This window comes from Gopherus flavomarginatus, chromosome 1, assembly GCF_025201925.1.
Source record: "Gopherus flavomarginatus isolate rGopFla2 chromosome 1, rGopFla2.mat.asm, whole genome shotgun sequence".
Classification (NCBI taxonomy): domain Eukaryota; kingdom Metazoa; phylum Chordata; order Testudines; family Testudinidae; genus Gopherus; species Gopherus flavomarginatus.
In genome coordinates, this window is record NC_066617.1 from 341,678,540 (window position 1) to 341,693,534 (window position 14,995).

Below are 14,995 nucleotides of genomic sequence, written 5' to 3' on the forward strand. Positions count from 1 at the left end.
AGCGGGAGCATTGTCTGGACCTGGAGCGTCTGTGGGACCGTGATCGTGAGTGGTGCCGGTCCGCTGCACCGACAGAGGGTGGTCTAATCAAGGTTGGTTTGCCTATGGTATTACCTTCACCAGCGATGCCGAGGGTAGAGGCAGTGCCGAGTCTGTCAAGGTGATCAGGTCCCTCACCGCTGAGAACGCCTCTGGCGTGGACGGCATGGTGAGCTCTACTGCGGCAAGCGCCGGGGAGCTAACAGGTGCCAGACTTGACAGCCCTTGTGGGACCGGAATCGATGGTGCCAATTTAGTCGGTGCCGCAGCGGGTGTTGGCGCTAGGTGATCTGACCTAGGCGTACTCTCTGGCTGCGGTGTGGGCGGTGCCAAAGCAGCAGGAGTCTTGGCCTTCCTCAACCTCAGGGAGAGGGAGCATCGTGGAGCCGACTTCGGCGCTGGCGACATCCGGTGCCAAGAGTCTTTGGGTGTACTGGTGCAGTCCGGTGCCGCGGAGGCGCTTCTGCTCACCGACTGACCAGCGCTCCGTGCCGAAGGTCGAGGGGTGAGAGCCGCCTCCATGAGGATCTGTTTAAGCCTGATGTCCCGCTCCTTTTTTGTTCGCGGCTTGAAAGCCTTGCAAATGGGGCACTTAGCTGTCAAGTGCGATTCCCCAAGGCACTTCAAACAGGAGTCATGCAGATCTCCTGTCGGCATCGGCCTGTGGCAGGCTGAGCACGGTTTGAAACCCAGTGAGCCGGGCATGGGCTCTGGCACCGGGTGCGGGGAAGGGGCTACTCCCCGAACTCCGCTAACTATTACTAAACTAACTATGCTATCAGGAAGAAAAGTATATATATATATAAGAATTATAACTATATACACGATAATGAACGAGAAACTATGAGTAGCTATGGGAGTGGAGGTCAGCTAAGCTGCACTCCACTGTTCCAACGACTGACATGGGCGGTAAGAAGGAACTGAAGGGTGGCTGGGTCGGCTGGGGTATATATCTGGTGCCATAGTGGCGCCCCTACAGGGGGCGCCCAGCCGACCCACCGAGTGTTGCTAGGGTAAAAATGTCTTCCGATGAACGTGCACGCGGCGCGCGCATACCTAACTGGAATGGATATGAGCAATCACTCAAAGAAGAACTTACATTATCTGTGAAAACAACAACATGAATAATAACCGAAATTGAAGTTTTGGCTACTAACTTAACAGGCAAAATTCTTGTTTTCCTTACTCATGCTAATAGATTCATGAAAGTTGATGGAATTATTTGTATGAGTAAGATAAGGAGGATTTGGCTCAAAGTACCTTCTGTTTTCTTACTAGGATCACTAGATGCCTCACTAATAGCACTAGGACTCAGAATTTTACAGCTATTTTCTTTTTGATTAACGCTGCTTGAATTAATTCAAATGAAGTGCATTTAGTAGTTCCATTAGCTAACATTTCATTTTACCATCAGTAGATCTTTTCATCTTTCAATCATGTCATAAATGGGAAAGGCTTAGCTATAAACAGATTGAACTGTTAGAACTTTATAAAAGATAAAATATGTTCACTTACTGCCCTGATGCTTTCGAAGTGTCCGCCTTCCTTCTCAAAATCAATTGGCTGCCCATTCAAAGTCCAATAGAAAGTGACATCTAGTGTGTTGTCATGAATGGCTTTGCAACTGAGGACAATGCTTTCTCCAACGGTTAACTCAGTCCTCTTGGGAGTCAGGTCTATCCGTGTTGGTTCTTGAAAACAGAGAAGAATTAGTAATAATTAAATGCAGGTCTTGTGATATTCCAACATCAATATAACATTTGCTTGAATTCTATTTAATTCTAAAAGCCTTGTCAGCCTGCTGGGATGAAGGTTTTTTGTTTCTGAGTACATGGGGTCAAATACTGCACTGTAGTATGTGGGCCCACAGTGGGAAGGGAGCAAAGACGGGGGAGAGACAGCAATAATCTCCTCATCTTCATGAAAGCAACAGGGCACTATCTCAACTAGTCGCCACAGGGAATGTTGTGAAGGGAAACCTGCTACCACACTGGCTGGTGGATTGTCCTCAAGAAATGGTGTTGCCAACTTTCATAATTTCATCATGAGCCTCACAGTATTATTATTTTTTAAGCAGCAGCTCCTGGAATCTTGTGATTACACAACAATCTCAGCTTTCATTTTTAAAAAAGAGTATATTTCTAGCTCTCACAGTTGCAGGGAAAAGTTTGAAAACCTGAACCCTAAAGATTCAAATACCAGAAAACAAATAAAATGATATAGTGGGTTTTATTCATGATTTGTATATGCTTGGCATTGATAATAATACTGGGAATGAAGTACTCTAGGTAGAAGGCCTGTCCAAATGCACTACAAGAGCTAGTCAGTATGAAGGGGACAGCAGTATGTACTGGCAAGGGCCATATACTCTTCTCTTTTAGAGAACAGCAACCTGGGACCAATAGTATAACCTGTGGCCCTGCTTTAAGCCATCATCCCCGGCAACTTTAGGGCTTGAGCCATCAAGGTGCAGAGCACTCTGGTCCTAAAAGTCACGGTAAATACTCACATACCTGAACATGTGCTTAAAAACTTTTCTGGATTGGGCACAGAGTACTCAGCAACTTGCAGGACTGAGCCTCTCCTACTGGGTGAATTGAACCACCAGCACCATTCTGCTCCCTCACATCCAAGTGTAAGCTCAGTGCAGTTCAGGATCTGGTTCTTTGTAATGGTCAAGTTTGAACTACTTTCCCTGGATAGCCAGAGATTCAGTTTCTACACTTATGTGTCAATAACATACAGTTGCTGCCCAATGGAAGGTGTCTTTCATGTATCTTTTGAAAATGCCCTCTGAACTGTCTATTATTCATTGCTGATTTATAACTCCGAGTGAAGAGCTGTGTAAATTTAAGATGACTGATCTCTTATCAATGAACTAGACATCACTTGTCTAAATATCAACCCAGTGGCTGGAAAACTAGTTGTAACTGAGTAGTTAGAAAACAGGTAATGATCTGCTGGGTTTCTAACCTAGCCATTTCTTTTCAGGATTTCTGTCATTAAAAATAGGATTTTATTGCTATACTTTATTCACTGTGTGAATATAGAAAGGATAATTATTTTTGCAGCTAGCATGTCTAAAAGCCAAAGATATATACCTCCTTATTTTTCTCTCTTTTCTTTTACATACAGAATTAATTTAATAATTTGGAAGGATTTAATTTATGTACTAGTTTTTCTGACACATACATATCATAAAACATTATGAGCATGTATTAACAGAGGGGAAGCAATTGTTGGCATAATCTTTGGTAAACTCTCTGGGGGCAGGTACTGTCTTTTTGTTCTGTGTCTATGCAGCACCTAGAACAATGGGGTTCTGGTCCATAACTGGGGCTCCTGGAGTTATTACTGTACAAATAATCAATAAAAAATAAATAATAATTAATAACTAATCAGTGTGGTTTTCCATACCTTTAACAAATACTGAGGCTACAGTTTCTGCAGAACCAAACACATTTTCTCCTTGGCATAAGTACCTTCCTTCGTCAGATTTGGAAGCATTCAGGATTTGTAGGCTCCCATCTGGAAGAACAGTTATCCTGAAAATTATAAAAAATGTTTGTATCCTGTAATAGAATGTACCAGCTATCTCAAACATAGGCAGATTCCATGGTGTTATCTTTTAGGACTAACAAACAGGATTAAGCATTGCTGCCATTGTGTGCAAGGATGATCATTGAATCCTCCTCTCTCTCAGGAAAGGATGCAATAAACCTATTTTATTTCCTCTGCCTCCTTAACTCAAAATAGGCTCTGGGAGGAATCAGTGGATTAGCTCTCCTTTGACATTTAATGATGGTGAATTTTAATTGTATTTTTGTAAAAAAATATGATCCTTGATACTTTGTCTTTAAACTTTGGCTTCTACATTAGTGCCGAGTGATATTTCAATTTTAAGCACAAGCTATTCCACCTGAAACTAACAGTGACCTTAAAAACCAAATCTAAGAATTATGACGGGTAAAAAGTAGAGAATGACAGGGAAAGAACATAAAATTAATTGTATGTGGCCAAAATATGATTTATAGCACTTGCTCTACACGATGCAGGACAGGGATAGAAATGAGTTCTGGTGGCTTCTGTTTACCCTTTATTCCCCAGAGTATTGTGTGGGCTTGATTCTATAATCTCTGTGAGTAACTTCATTGAAGTCACAGGGAATTAATGAGAAACGTGCAAAACCACACCCTCTGTGTTGCATGGCTGAAATTTTAGCCTTGTCAAAACTGTACTAGAAAGAGACATTTGGATTTAAAGAGGTGGAAAATAAAACACTGTTGCCACTTTTAATATTCCAAAATTTAAAATTACGTTCTCCTTCTGTGATCTCCTATTCAAGTTTTATTACCTTTTTTATTTTTTAAGTAAAGCTTATTGGACGAGATTCACCCATGTGATATGAGGTCAGTGCGAGACCTACATATCACTTAATTCCTATTATGAGGGCATTAATGGGAATTAATTGGTGTATCAGTCTTGCACTGGTCCTCTGCATAGGTGAAAATTTCACTCACTGTAGATTGTTATTATATAAACCTCTAGTGCTCCTCTCTGCCTACGTGCAAGGAGAGTCTGCATTCATGCATTCTAGCCAGAGGTGGCACGAGAAAGGGAAATGGACACTCCTTCCTATTTCCCAGTCCTACAAAAGTTTCAATGTGTTTGCAAGTGCTCTGTGGGATTCTGCTTATTTGAAGAGGGCAGAAGTTAGATGATGTTCTTTATCAGATTGTTCCTCCATCACAAACAGCAGAGTACATTACGGCAGAGACAGCCTACCGTAACTTACATTGCTTGATCCTCCATGCTGTGGACATTCAAGGAGCAATCACAGTGAAACTCTGTTATAATGCAATGTTTGGGGTCCAAAAACTTCCATCACACTAAATGTGGGGTCGCGGTATAGCGGGGTTTCAAATCAGTCAGTTTGTCAGTGGTCCCCAACGTGGTGCATTGATGTGCGCTGCCTAGTGCCCCTAGTGCCTAGTGCCCAGAAGGGGAGAGGAGCCAGGGCCCCTCGCCTGCCGAGCACAGAGAACTCTGAGGCTGCAAGCACCATGCTCTCTGTCCCCGGCAGGCGAGGGACTTCTCTTGAAGCCAGAAAGAAACCGCGGCCCAGCGCCTACCAGGGACAGAAAGCACCAGCACCCGCAGCCCTGGAGAAGCAGGAGAGAAGCTGCGGCCCCGCACCTGCTGGGGACAGAGAGCACGGGTGCCCACAGCCTCGGAGTTCTCTGTCCCCAGCAGGCGCGGGGCTGCAGCTTCTCTCCCCTGATGTTGGGGACCATTGGTACAGTACATTGCTTCTTGGCCTCATGGCTAAGAGGGGTGAAAACATTATCTAAGTTGTATTTGCCTTAAAGGGGAGCCAACCTATGATCGCGTTATTTGCGATTTCATGTTATGGTGGTGCGCGTTATGGTGGGGTTTGACTGTATAAGTAGGGGGAAGCAGCCTCCCCAAGTCCCATGAGGTTTATCAGCATCTACAGAATCTAAACCTGATTTTAAAAAAATTAGTCCTTACGGTTGTGAGGAAAACCTTTCAAATACCAACTAAGTGCAAAGTGATGCTGTGCTGAATCTGCTGCAGAGAGGCTGAAACAATAACTGCGGGAGAGGTGTGACTCCCTCTTGTCCATTCATCTCAATAGGATATAAACTCTGAAGACTGTTTCTGGGGGACAGTCACATTAACATCATATTTGATAGGAAGGGGGTGAAATGAGCAGAAACCCATGTCTTCAAATCCCAGGAGGCATAAAAACCAAGACTCAGTTGCAGAGTGCCAAAAGAGACAATGAACACATTGACCATTTGCTCTCCTCTAACTGCTTAGCTGAGCAGAGCCACCACAAGGAAAAGACTATCAAGAGTGTAAGGAGCTATGGCCCTATCCTGACTGACAGGTTTCACCCTGCCTCCAATGCAGCCAGTAAAGGGAGAAATCCCCATCTGAGGAAAGGCAAGCCTGGAGAGAAAGCTGAATTATAATTTGGAGCAATTTACTTCAAGCATTTGTCTCAGTAATGTGTACTAACTAAATTATCAAGGCAGTTATATAGTGTTCCACCTGCAAAAAAAAATGTGCTGCGTTACCATGATCATGAAAAATACTGCCCTGTTATTATGTATATTCCACAAGATTTATTGGGGAGGAAAAGCAGAGTCTCATTTTAATGAAAAATGTACTACCATTTATTTCAAATATAAAATTGGTCACCACTCTCAGCAATGCAATATAGCAGCTTAATAGTTTCAAGAAGAAAGAAGGGGCAATTAAAGGTCAGGCCAGCTCTGTACATTACCCACTGCACATGGTGACACTATGGTGACAATATTTTCTGTCTTTCTTTAGGCAAATAAATCACTGTATAAGAGACATAGGATTTGTTTAAATATGGCATTGTGAGAACAACAAAATCATGATCACATTAGACAAATCTCTCTTAATCGAGCTGAATTTTCTTTAAAATGTTATCTAACAAGTGAATACACCTGAAACTTTGTTATAGAATGTACCTTCAAAGTAATAATCTAATTTAGGAACTGACAGTGATTTAAGACACATTCTTCTTTGCAGTGAGCAGCCCATTTTATTTTCCTTTTCAGGATGCTCTGTAATCAATGCAGTTAAACTAGCGTATCTAATATTACAAGACTGCAAAATGGTGATGTTTTTCACCAGTATAGTGTCAGCTCTACATACATGAAAAGCCACTTCAGCAACATTTACAAATTATAAGAGTTTATACAAGCCAAGTTTTAAAATGAAAGTTTTTTCTTTAAGAAATTTTGGGCAAGGAGAGCTAGATTTTAAGGGAGATTACTTAATGAATCTTATGCACAATTCCGACTACATTTCTAGCGATCTCACAGCTCTTGTGATATAAAAGGAAAAGAATGACTTGAGGAATCAAAGGGTTTGCAAGCAAATCTGCTGCTAAATCAGCTGGTAAGGAACTGGAAGGTAAAATAAACGACAGGGTTAATCGTAATTTCCTTTTTTGAGCTTAGTTAAGATAGCAGAATGATAGCTCTATTAGAGACTGAAATAATTCGTGTATCCAGAGACCTGGATAGGCAGTGGTAGTGCAACATATATAGCTTTAGTGCAGACATTGCCACCCTGACCTGCTAGTATTAGCTCTAGAGAGACCACCTCCAGGGTATGTCTATACTTGAATTTTTAGATGCCTTTTATAACATTATTAATTAACATGTGTTATCTGACGCAACAGAAATTCCAGTGTATACACTACACCAAAATTTGTCCAAGGCTGCAGATACTTCTTGATAGTCCTTTTAACATTAGGCTGCAAGGTTCATAGATTTATATTAATATATTCCAAAGCCAAAATGGACCATTATAATTATCTGGTCTGATCTCCTGCATAACACAGGCCTTTCCTAAAATAATTCCTAAATGTAACTAGCAACAAACGTCTGTTTCGACTCCGCACTATGCCCTACAATTGTGTCATTTAGCACAACAAAAAAGCAGCGTAGACATAGGCTAGGAGTGCAGTTTCAGTGATCACCCAAAGGCTTAGTTCTTCCACTGAAACTACGAATGATGGTGCCAGTTAGTGCTGGTGGCTTCTGAGACATGTACACATGTCCAGTAGGAAATGGAATAACCACCAAACTCATTTAACATGGAATTCCCATGAAATGGCAACAAATTTTGATTACTGAGTTGGATCACAGATTCACAGAAATGTAAAGCTAGAAGGAACGTTGAGATGTCATCTAGTCCAGACCCCTGCACTGAGAGTAACTCTGACAGGTATTTGTCCAACCTGTTCTTAAAAACCTCCAATAGCAATGATTCCACAACCTCTCTTGGAAGCCTCTTACAGAGTTAAACTATCCTAATAGCTAGGAAAGTTTTTCTAGTATCTAACCTAAATCTCCCTTGCTGCAGATTAAGCAGATTTTTTCTTGTTTTATCTTCACAGGACATGGAGACCAATTGATCACCATCCTCTTTATAATAACCCTCAACATATTTGAAGATTGTTTTCGGGGTCCCCCTACGTCTTCTTTCCTGAAGACTAAACATACCCATTTTTTTTAACCTGGGCTCATAGGTCAGGTTTTCTAACCTTTTGTTGCATTGCAGCAAGTTTAAAGCCTATGGGGAAACCTTACTAGCAAAGTGCTCTTTCACCAATATCTGGAAACCATCTACTAACCATGTTTTTTCCTGCAGTGTCCACACAGATCTCAGATATAGTTCTAACTTTGCTGAGCTGGGGGTGAATTAAGGCAAAATCCTGGTCTTATTGAAGTCCATGAGTGTTCTGATATTGACTTCAGTGGCTTAGGATTTCACCATTATGGTATGTCTGCACTACAGCAGCAGCTACATACCTAACCCAATGCAGCGTAGACATTTCCCACATTGACAGAAAGGTTTTTTCCATGGATGTTGTTTATCCACCTCTGCAAGAGATGGTAGCTAGGTTGATGGAAAAATTCTTTTGTCATCCTAGCTATATTGACACCTGTGGTTAGGTCAATCTAACTACGGCATTCAAGTTGTGAATTTTTTCATAAACCCTGAGCAATATGTAGTCTACAGCAGGTGATAGTCTTCATAGCAATGTCTGATCTTATTACCTCCAGCTCTTTCCTGTGGAGACTGTTATTAAAGGACTTGAATCATAGAAATAGAAAGTTGTTATTTTGATACTGTTGTATAACTGACAGTGGACTTTTATCAAGGAGGAAGACACATATTTTTTGGTTGTACAGTTTTTTGGTTTAGAAACTCATTTAAAATGCAAGGGCAACCCTGAGAGGTGCTGAGCACTTGCAGCTCCTACCTAATGACGTCAATAGGAGCTGCAGGAGCTCAATACCTTCCAGGATTGGGCCCTGTGTTTAGAGGAGACACAGATAGACCTTTAACTGGATTATATTAGGGAGAAGTAAAGCTACAAAACTTACATTTAGATGAGTACTTTTATCTTGCTATTCTTGGTAGTAATTATAGAATAAGAAAAATCAGGCAAAATATGTATTGGTGGGACGTTTAAGGATGGAAGGTTGCATCTTCATCTTCATACCCTTTATTTCTTTTGGTGTGTGATTTTACATGTTAAGTAGGACTTGATTTTTATATTCCCTAGAAGAACAATCAAAGCAATTAGGGAAGCATGAATATGGAATTTAGTTAAGGAAGAGCCTAAAGAAAAGCTTTGTACACAGTGCAAACACATAGTGACTGGGTAAGAGAAAAAAGAAGTGACTAAAATGGTTACATTTCCTTTCTCCTATTTTTCTCATTCAGCTCTCAACCAGGAGTCTGAAATTGGTTTGTGTGCATGTTAAAAATGGGAACTTTTCAGATGCAAACTTGGCTGAGAAGCAGTATTGACTAATTTAGCCCACCGGCCTTTAACATTGTTCTGATCTGAGCAATGTGTCATTTCACATTAGCCTGGATATGGAACCTGTCACTACCCTTTAATGTTGATGTCAAGGAATCAGGACAAGTATTTGTAAATAGTTGAAACCTTTGCTTCTCCTTGAATGTCTATAAGCTCTCTCTCTCTCTCTCTCTCTCTCTCTCTCTCTCTCTCTCTCTCTCTCTCTCTCTCTCTCTCATAAAAGATCTCATAGGAACTGAGAATCATAGATTCCTAGATCAGAAGGGTCCATTATGACCTCCTGTATAACTCAGGCCATAGAACTTCCCCAAAATAATTCCTAGAGCAGATGTTTTAGAAAAACATCCAGTCTTGATTAAAAAGTGTCAGTTATGAAGAATCCACAACCAGAAAATTGTGTCTGCTGCAGGTGCATATGTATTCTCTCTGCTCTAGATGCACAGAGATGGTGGAGTGCGGTGCTGGAGGAAGGAGGACACAAGAGAGTAACAGGCAGGCAGGAGAAAAGGGGAGAGGGAATAACAGAAAGCAGCAGCAGCTGCTGGGAAAGAGGAGGAAAAAGCCTCTTACGTATGTCTCTAGCATCCCCAAGAGCTTGGACTGATTAACACCAGCTTCTCAGGGAGCTTCCTGTTTCCTGCTACTTCCCTGAACCCACTTGAGAAGAACAGGCAGTCAACTGAAGTAGCAGGAGCCAGTTAGGCCCTTAAGACGCTGATATCTTCCCTCACTAAGGCCCTGCTACCAGCCTGCTTATTTGTCCCCTTCAAATGAGTGTTGAGAGCCACTATAGCTGGCACAGAACAGCAGTCATGAGTGAAAGAAGAAAACGCCCCTCTGGGGCAGCATTCAGAAAAAGAAAGCAAGAAAAGGAAGCTTTTCTATCTAAACAGGAAGGAGCTCTCCTGAGATACATAGACACAAATGTTCCCGGTGAGCCTTCCGGCCCCTGGGAGGATGTCAGTGGTGAGGAGATACCTGATCTTCCAGTTAGTCAGAGTTTAGGTGACCTGGTAGCTACTACAGCATCTCTCTCTCCATCTCAAATGGATGTAACCATGCACATTCCTGAAGAAAAGTGTAGATCCGAGAAGAGTGTGGTGGAGGCGCAAGAAACAGCTGCTGCTGAGTTTAGTTCCGTATGTCTAGATGATCCAGGACTGTGGACTCACTTGAGAAGTAGCCTGAGGGACTTCCTTGTACTGAATGGGCCACAGCAAGTGAAAAAAATCATGTTCCCCAAAGACAATGAAAATAGAAATTTCCATCCAACACATTACTAGCATGGAATCCCCAATGGTGACAAAGTGGAAAGGCCATGCCTTATGTACTCAAAACCCCAGAATGTTGCATAGTGTTTTTGTTGCAAACTCTTCCAGTCTAATGTTCCAGCCACACTGGGTTCTACAGGAACAAAGGACTGGAAAAATCTGGCTAGAAATCTGGCATGCCATGAGAAGGCAGCAAATCACCAGAGAGCATTCCATAGGTGGAAAGAGCTTGAGATGAGATTAAGGTTAAAGGCCACCAGAGATGATCAGCATCAAGAGAAGATTGCATCAGAGTCTCTTTACTGGCAAAATATTCTGAAAAGGCTCATTGTTATTGTGAGAATGCTTGATACCCAAAACCTAGCACTGCATGGCACTTCAGATCAGTTGTATGAGCCAAACAATGGAAACGTCTTTAAAATTGTGCAGTTGATGGCTGAGTTTGATGCTGTATTCCAGGAGCATCCAAGAAGAGTCACCACCCAAGAAATGTACACACACCATTGCCTTGGAAAAACAATTCCAAAGGAGATCATACAGTTACTGGCAACAAAAGTCAAACAGAAGATTGTGGCAGATCTGAAGTCAGCAAGATATTAGTCCTTTATCTTGGACTGACATCAGCCATACAGAACAAATGACTTTAATGGTGCATTTTGTAACAACAACAGAACCTAGTGAAAATGTCCCCACAACGGTGACTGTCAGAGAGCATTTTCTAGAATTTATTGACACTGATGATATTACAGGAGCTGGTATGACAAATGTGCTTCTTAAAAACCTGGAAGATATGGGAATTGCGATAGCTGACATGAGAGTTCAGGGCTATGGTAATGGTGCCAACATGAGAGGAAAGAACAGAGGAGTGCAGACAAGGATCCGAGAGTTAAACCTTTGAGCTTTTTTTGTCCCATGCAGTTCTCATTCGTTGAACTTGGTGGTCAGTGATGCAGCATCAACTTCTAGTATTTTTCTCTGCATCAACTCATTGATGGCAAATTTTGAAGCAACATCTGGGACTATCCTCTCTGACACTGAAACCACTGAATGACACATGATGAGAAAGTCGAATGGAGGCGATAAAGCCTATCAAACACCAGATTGGGAAGATAGATGATGCCGTAGTTGCCATTATGGAGGATAATGCTATGACAGGAACTGTTCATGGGAGAACAGTAGTAGAGGGAAATGGAATCACCAGAAACATACCTCACTTTAAATTTCTGTGTGGCTTAGTGTTGTGGCGTGACATACTGTTTGAAATAAATGTTGTAAGCAAGAGACTCCAAGGTGTTGACCTTGATATATCTGGAGCAATAGAACAACTGGACAAAGCAAAGTCATACCTACCAGATGAGGGATTTCAAAACGTTCTGAAGAGTGCACAGAAATTGGCAAAGGAACTTCACACTGAAGCTATTTTCCCACCCATTCAAGAATACAAAAGTCACCGAAGAAGACATTTTGATTACGAGGCATGGGATAATCCCATAAGAGACTCTAAACAACAATTCAAAGTTGAATTCTTTAACCAGGTGCTAGATTGTGCAATACAGTCAGTTGAAGAATGTTTCATGCAGCTCATTAACGTTCCGATTAACGTTGTTTCATTGTTACGTTGCTGATCATTTAGGGAACATGCGCGTTTAAAGTTGTGTAATGCTTCCGTCTAACGTCGTTCGGCAACCACCTGTTTTGTCTACTGCTTGTAGGAAGAACAGCCCATTGCAGTTAGCTGGTGGAGGCTTGGAACCAGGGTGGACCAGCAGCCCCCATATCAGCTCTGCCTATCAGCTCCCCACTCCCCTAAGTTCCCTGTGCAGCAGCTGCCTGCAGTTCAGCTATGTCCCTCCCCTCACTGCCATGTGCTGCTCCTACATTCTGCCTTGGAGCTGCTCCTTGAGACTCCAGCTTGCTGTGGGAGGGGGAGGGAAGGAAGAAGGGGGCTAATGTCAGGGCATCCACTTTTCCCCTGCTCCTGCACCTGGCTTATCCCATCTTTCATATAGCGGGGGGATACACCAGGGCTCAGGACAGGGGGAACTTGCAGCAGCTGCGGTCTCAGCAAACTGATCTAATTAACAAGGCAGTGCACTTAACGGGGAATGCGCATATCTCCCTCTATTCCTGCTGCCTTGTAAAGTGAGAGAGTTAACCCTTGAGGGCTTAGCCAATTGCTAGTTCATCATTTATCAGTAAGGGAAATATCCCACCCTCTGACTCCTCCACCTCAATCAAGCTTCACAATTATCATCACTGTGTACCAGTATTAAATTGTTTGTTTAAAACTTATATAGTGTGTGTGTGTGTGTGTATATATATGTAGTCTTTTGTCTGGTGAAAAAATTTTCCCTGGAACCTAACCCCCTCATTACATTAATTTGTATGGGGAAATTGGATTCGCTTAACATCGTTTTGCTTAAAGCTGCATTTTTCAGGAACATAACTACAACATTAAGTGAGGAGTTACTGTATTTGGGATGGTGTAGGATCCAAAACTTCTCACTATATCTGAAGAAGACCTACACCAGCAATGCAGGGCACTAGAGACAGTGTTAACAGATGATGACATGCGTGATATTGATGCGAGTGATTTAGGTGATGAACTGAAAGTCCTTTCAATATACATTTCAGCAGGATCAACTCCAAAGGCTGTTCTGGAATATATGTGCACAAAGAAGATGACCACCCTCTTTCCAAATGCTTTTGTTGGCTGGTCGGCCTTGCAACCATCTCACTAGAGCATGAGCTAGCCCAGACTGTGGACCTTCGGGAAGCAGTTCAAATCTTTGCAACCAAGAAGGCATGGAAAGCATCACTTTGATTATTCAAACAGATACAAATGCCAGTGTTTACTGCAGACAAGAAAAATTACATTTGCTGTTCAGGCATTTGAAAGCTAAGTGTTACTTAAATTTTTTTAATAAGGCATTTTAAGTTGTTAGTTCTCCTTTATTGGGAAAGGTAGGAGAGCAGAACCATGAGAGGAGTAGAACAGAAAGAAGGCAGAATTGAGACCTTTCAAAGTTTTGGCCCAAGCTACGGTGTATGGGGGCGTCATTTGAGCTCCCCGCCTCTGGTGCCAAAATGTTGTGGGCCAGCCCTGGTTCCAACTGTTAATTACTCTTGCTGCTAAAAATGTACCTCTTATTTCCAATCTCAATTTGTCTAGCTTCAACTTCCAGCTATTGCATTGTATTATACCTTTCTCTGCTAGATTGAAGAGCCCATTGTGACGTTGCACTCTATATGATTTTATAAAAAATATGCTAATGAGTGTGAATATAATATAACTGGAATATGTTTCATGCAAAAGGTTTCTTGCAAAGTATCATTACAAAGCTTATAATCTACTGAGTGTGGTCATCCTATTTGTATAAATGTATCACTCTTGTTTCAGAAACTAGAAATATGAAATATAGCTCTGAGGGCCTATTGTAATTATGCAAAATGTGGGCCATTTATGGTAGTCTGGAATCTTGATGGCGCTCCTCAACCAGGACAATTGACTGTAGATGGCTCTGTTTTACTTGTTAGTCTTCCTGTATACATGTGTGCTGGCAAGTGGGTAATGAAGTCTTATGGTGACAAGTGATCATGTCACCTGAACTGGAATCCATCTTTAACCTGGTGCTTTTCCATTGAGAAGGAGGGCATGGGAACCCAGAGAGGGACAAAGGATTCCCGCCTTATGCAAAAGATATATAAGTGGGTGGAACAGAACAAAGCCTCCCATCATGTGACTATGGCCTACAATGAATTATTGCTATAGAGAAACCTCTTAACTAACCAGGATATGATCCACTTTTTGTTTGTTTTTTTTTATATTCTCACCTTTGATGGAATGCTGTCATTTAAATACTGTTAATCTAATTAGACACCTGACTGTGGCTAGGTCCCTAAACACAACATAGAATTACTAGGATTTTATTCAGACCATTTTCTCAAACATTTATGAGGACTACTGCAATTCTGTGTGTAGCATCCCAGATCACTGGAATACTAAAAGTAATATACTAAGGCTCAGTGTTAATGTACTCTAAAGCACTATCAGCTATAGTGAATACATACAAACTGAATCAGGGCCAAATTTTCAAAGGCGCCACAACTTGGATTTTCTTTTTTTGTCTTTGCAGCTTGCTGCACACTAATACCTGTGCATTAAAAACAAGTAAAAAACAGACTTTGATGGTACAAATGGGGTTCACCTCTGTAAATGTAATTTAGAATGGTTAACACTAAAATGTCAACACTTCCCAACAGATGCCACACCACTTAGCTC

At 41.8% G+C, this 14,995-nt stretch overlaps 1 protein-coding gene across 5 annotated transcripts in view; it reads right to left on the bottom strand.

Annotated features, from left to right (window-relative positions):
• The window catches only part of CNTN5 (contactin 5), a 1,071,723-nt gene that overhangs the window by 109,000 nt on the left and 947,728 nt on the right, over positions 1–14,995 (bottom strand). For all 5 annotated transcript variants that reach the window (XM_050940444.1, XM_050940408.1, XM_050940418.1 and 2 more), the window contains 2 exons: positions 3,457–3,584; positions 1,555–1,730 (listed from right to left, as the gene is read on the bottom strand). In XM_050940444.1, coding sequence (XP_050796401.1) covers positions 1,555–1,730; positions 3,457–3,584 — 304 coding nt within the window. The remainder of the gene's footprint in view (positions 1–1,554; positions 1,731–3,456; positions 3,585–14,995) is intronic.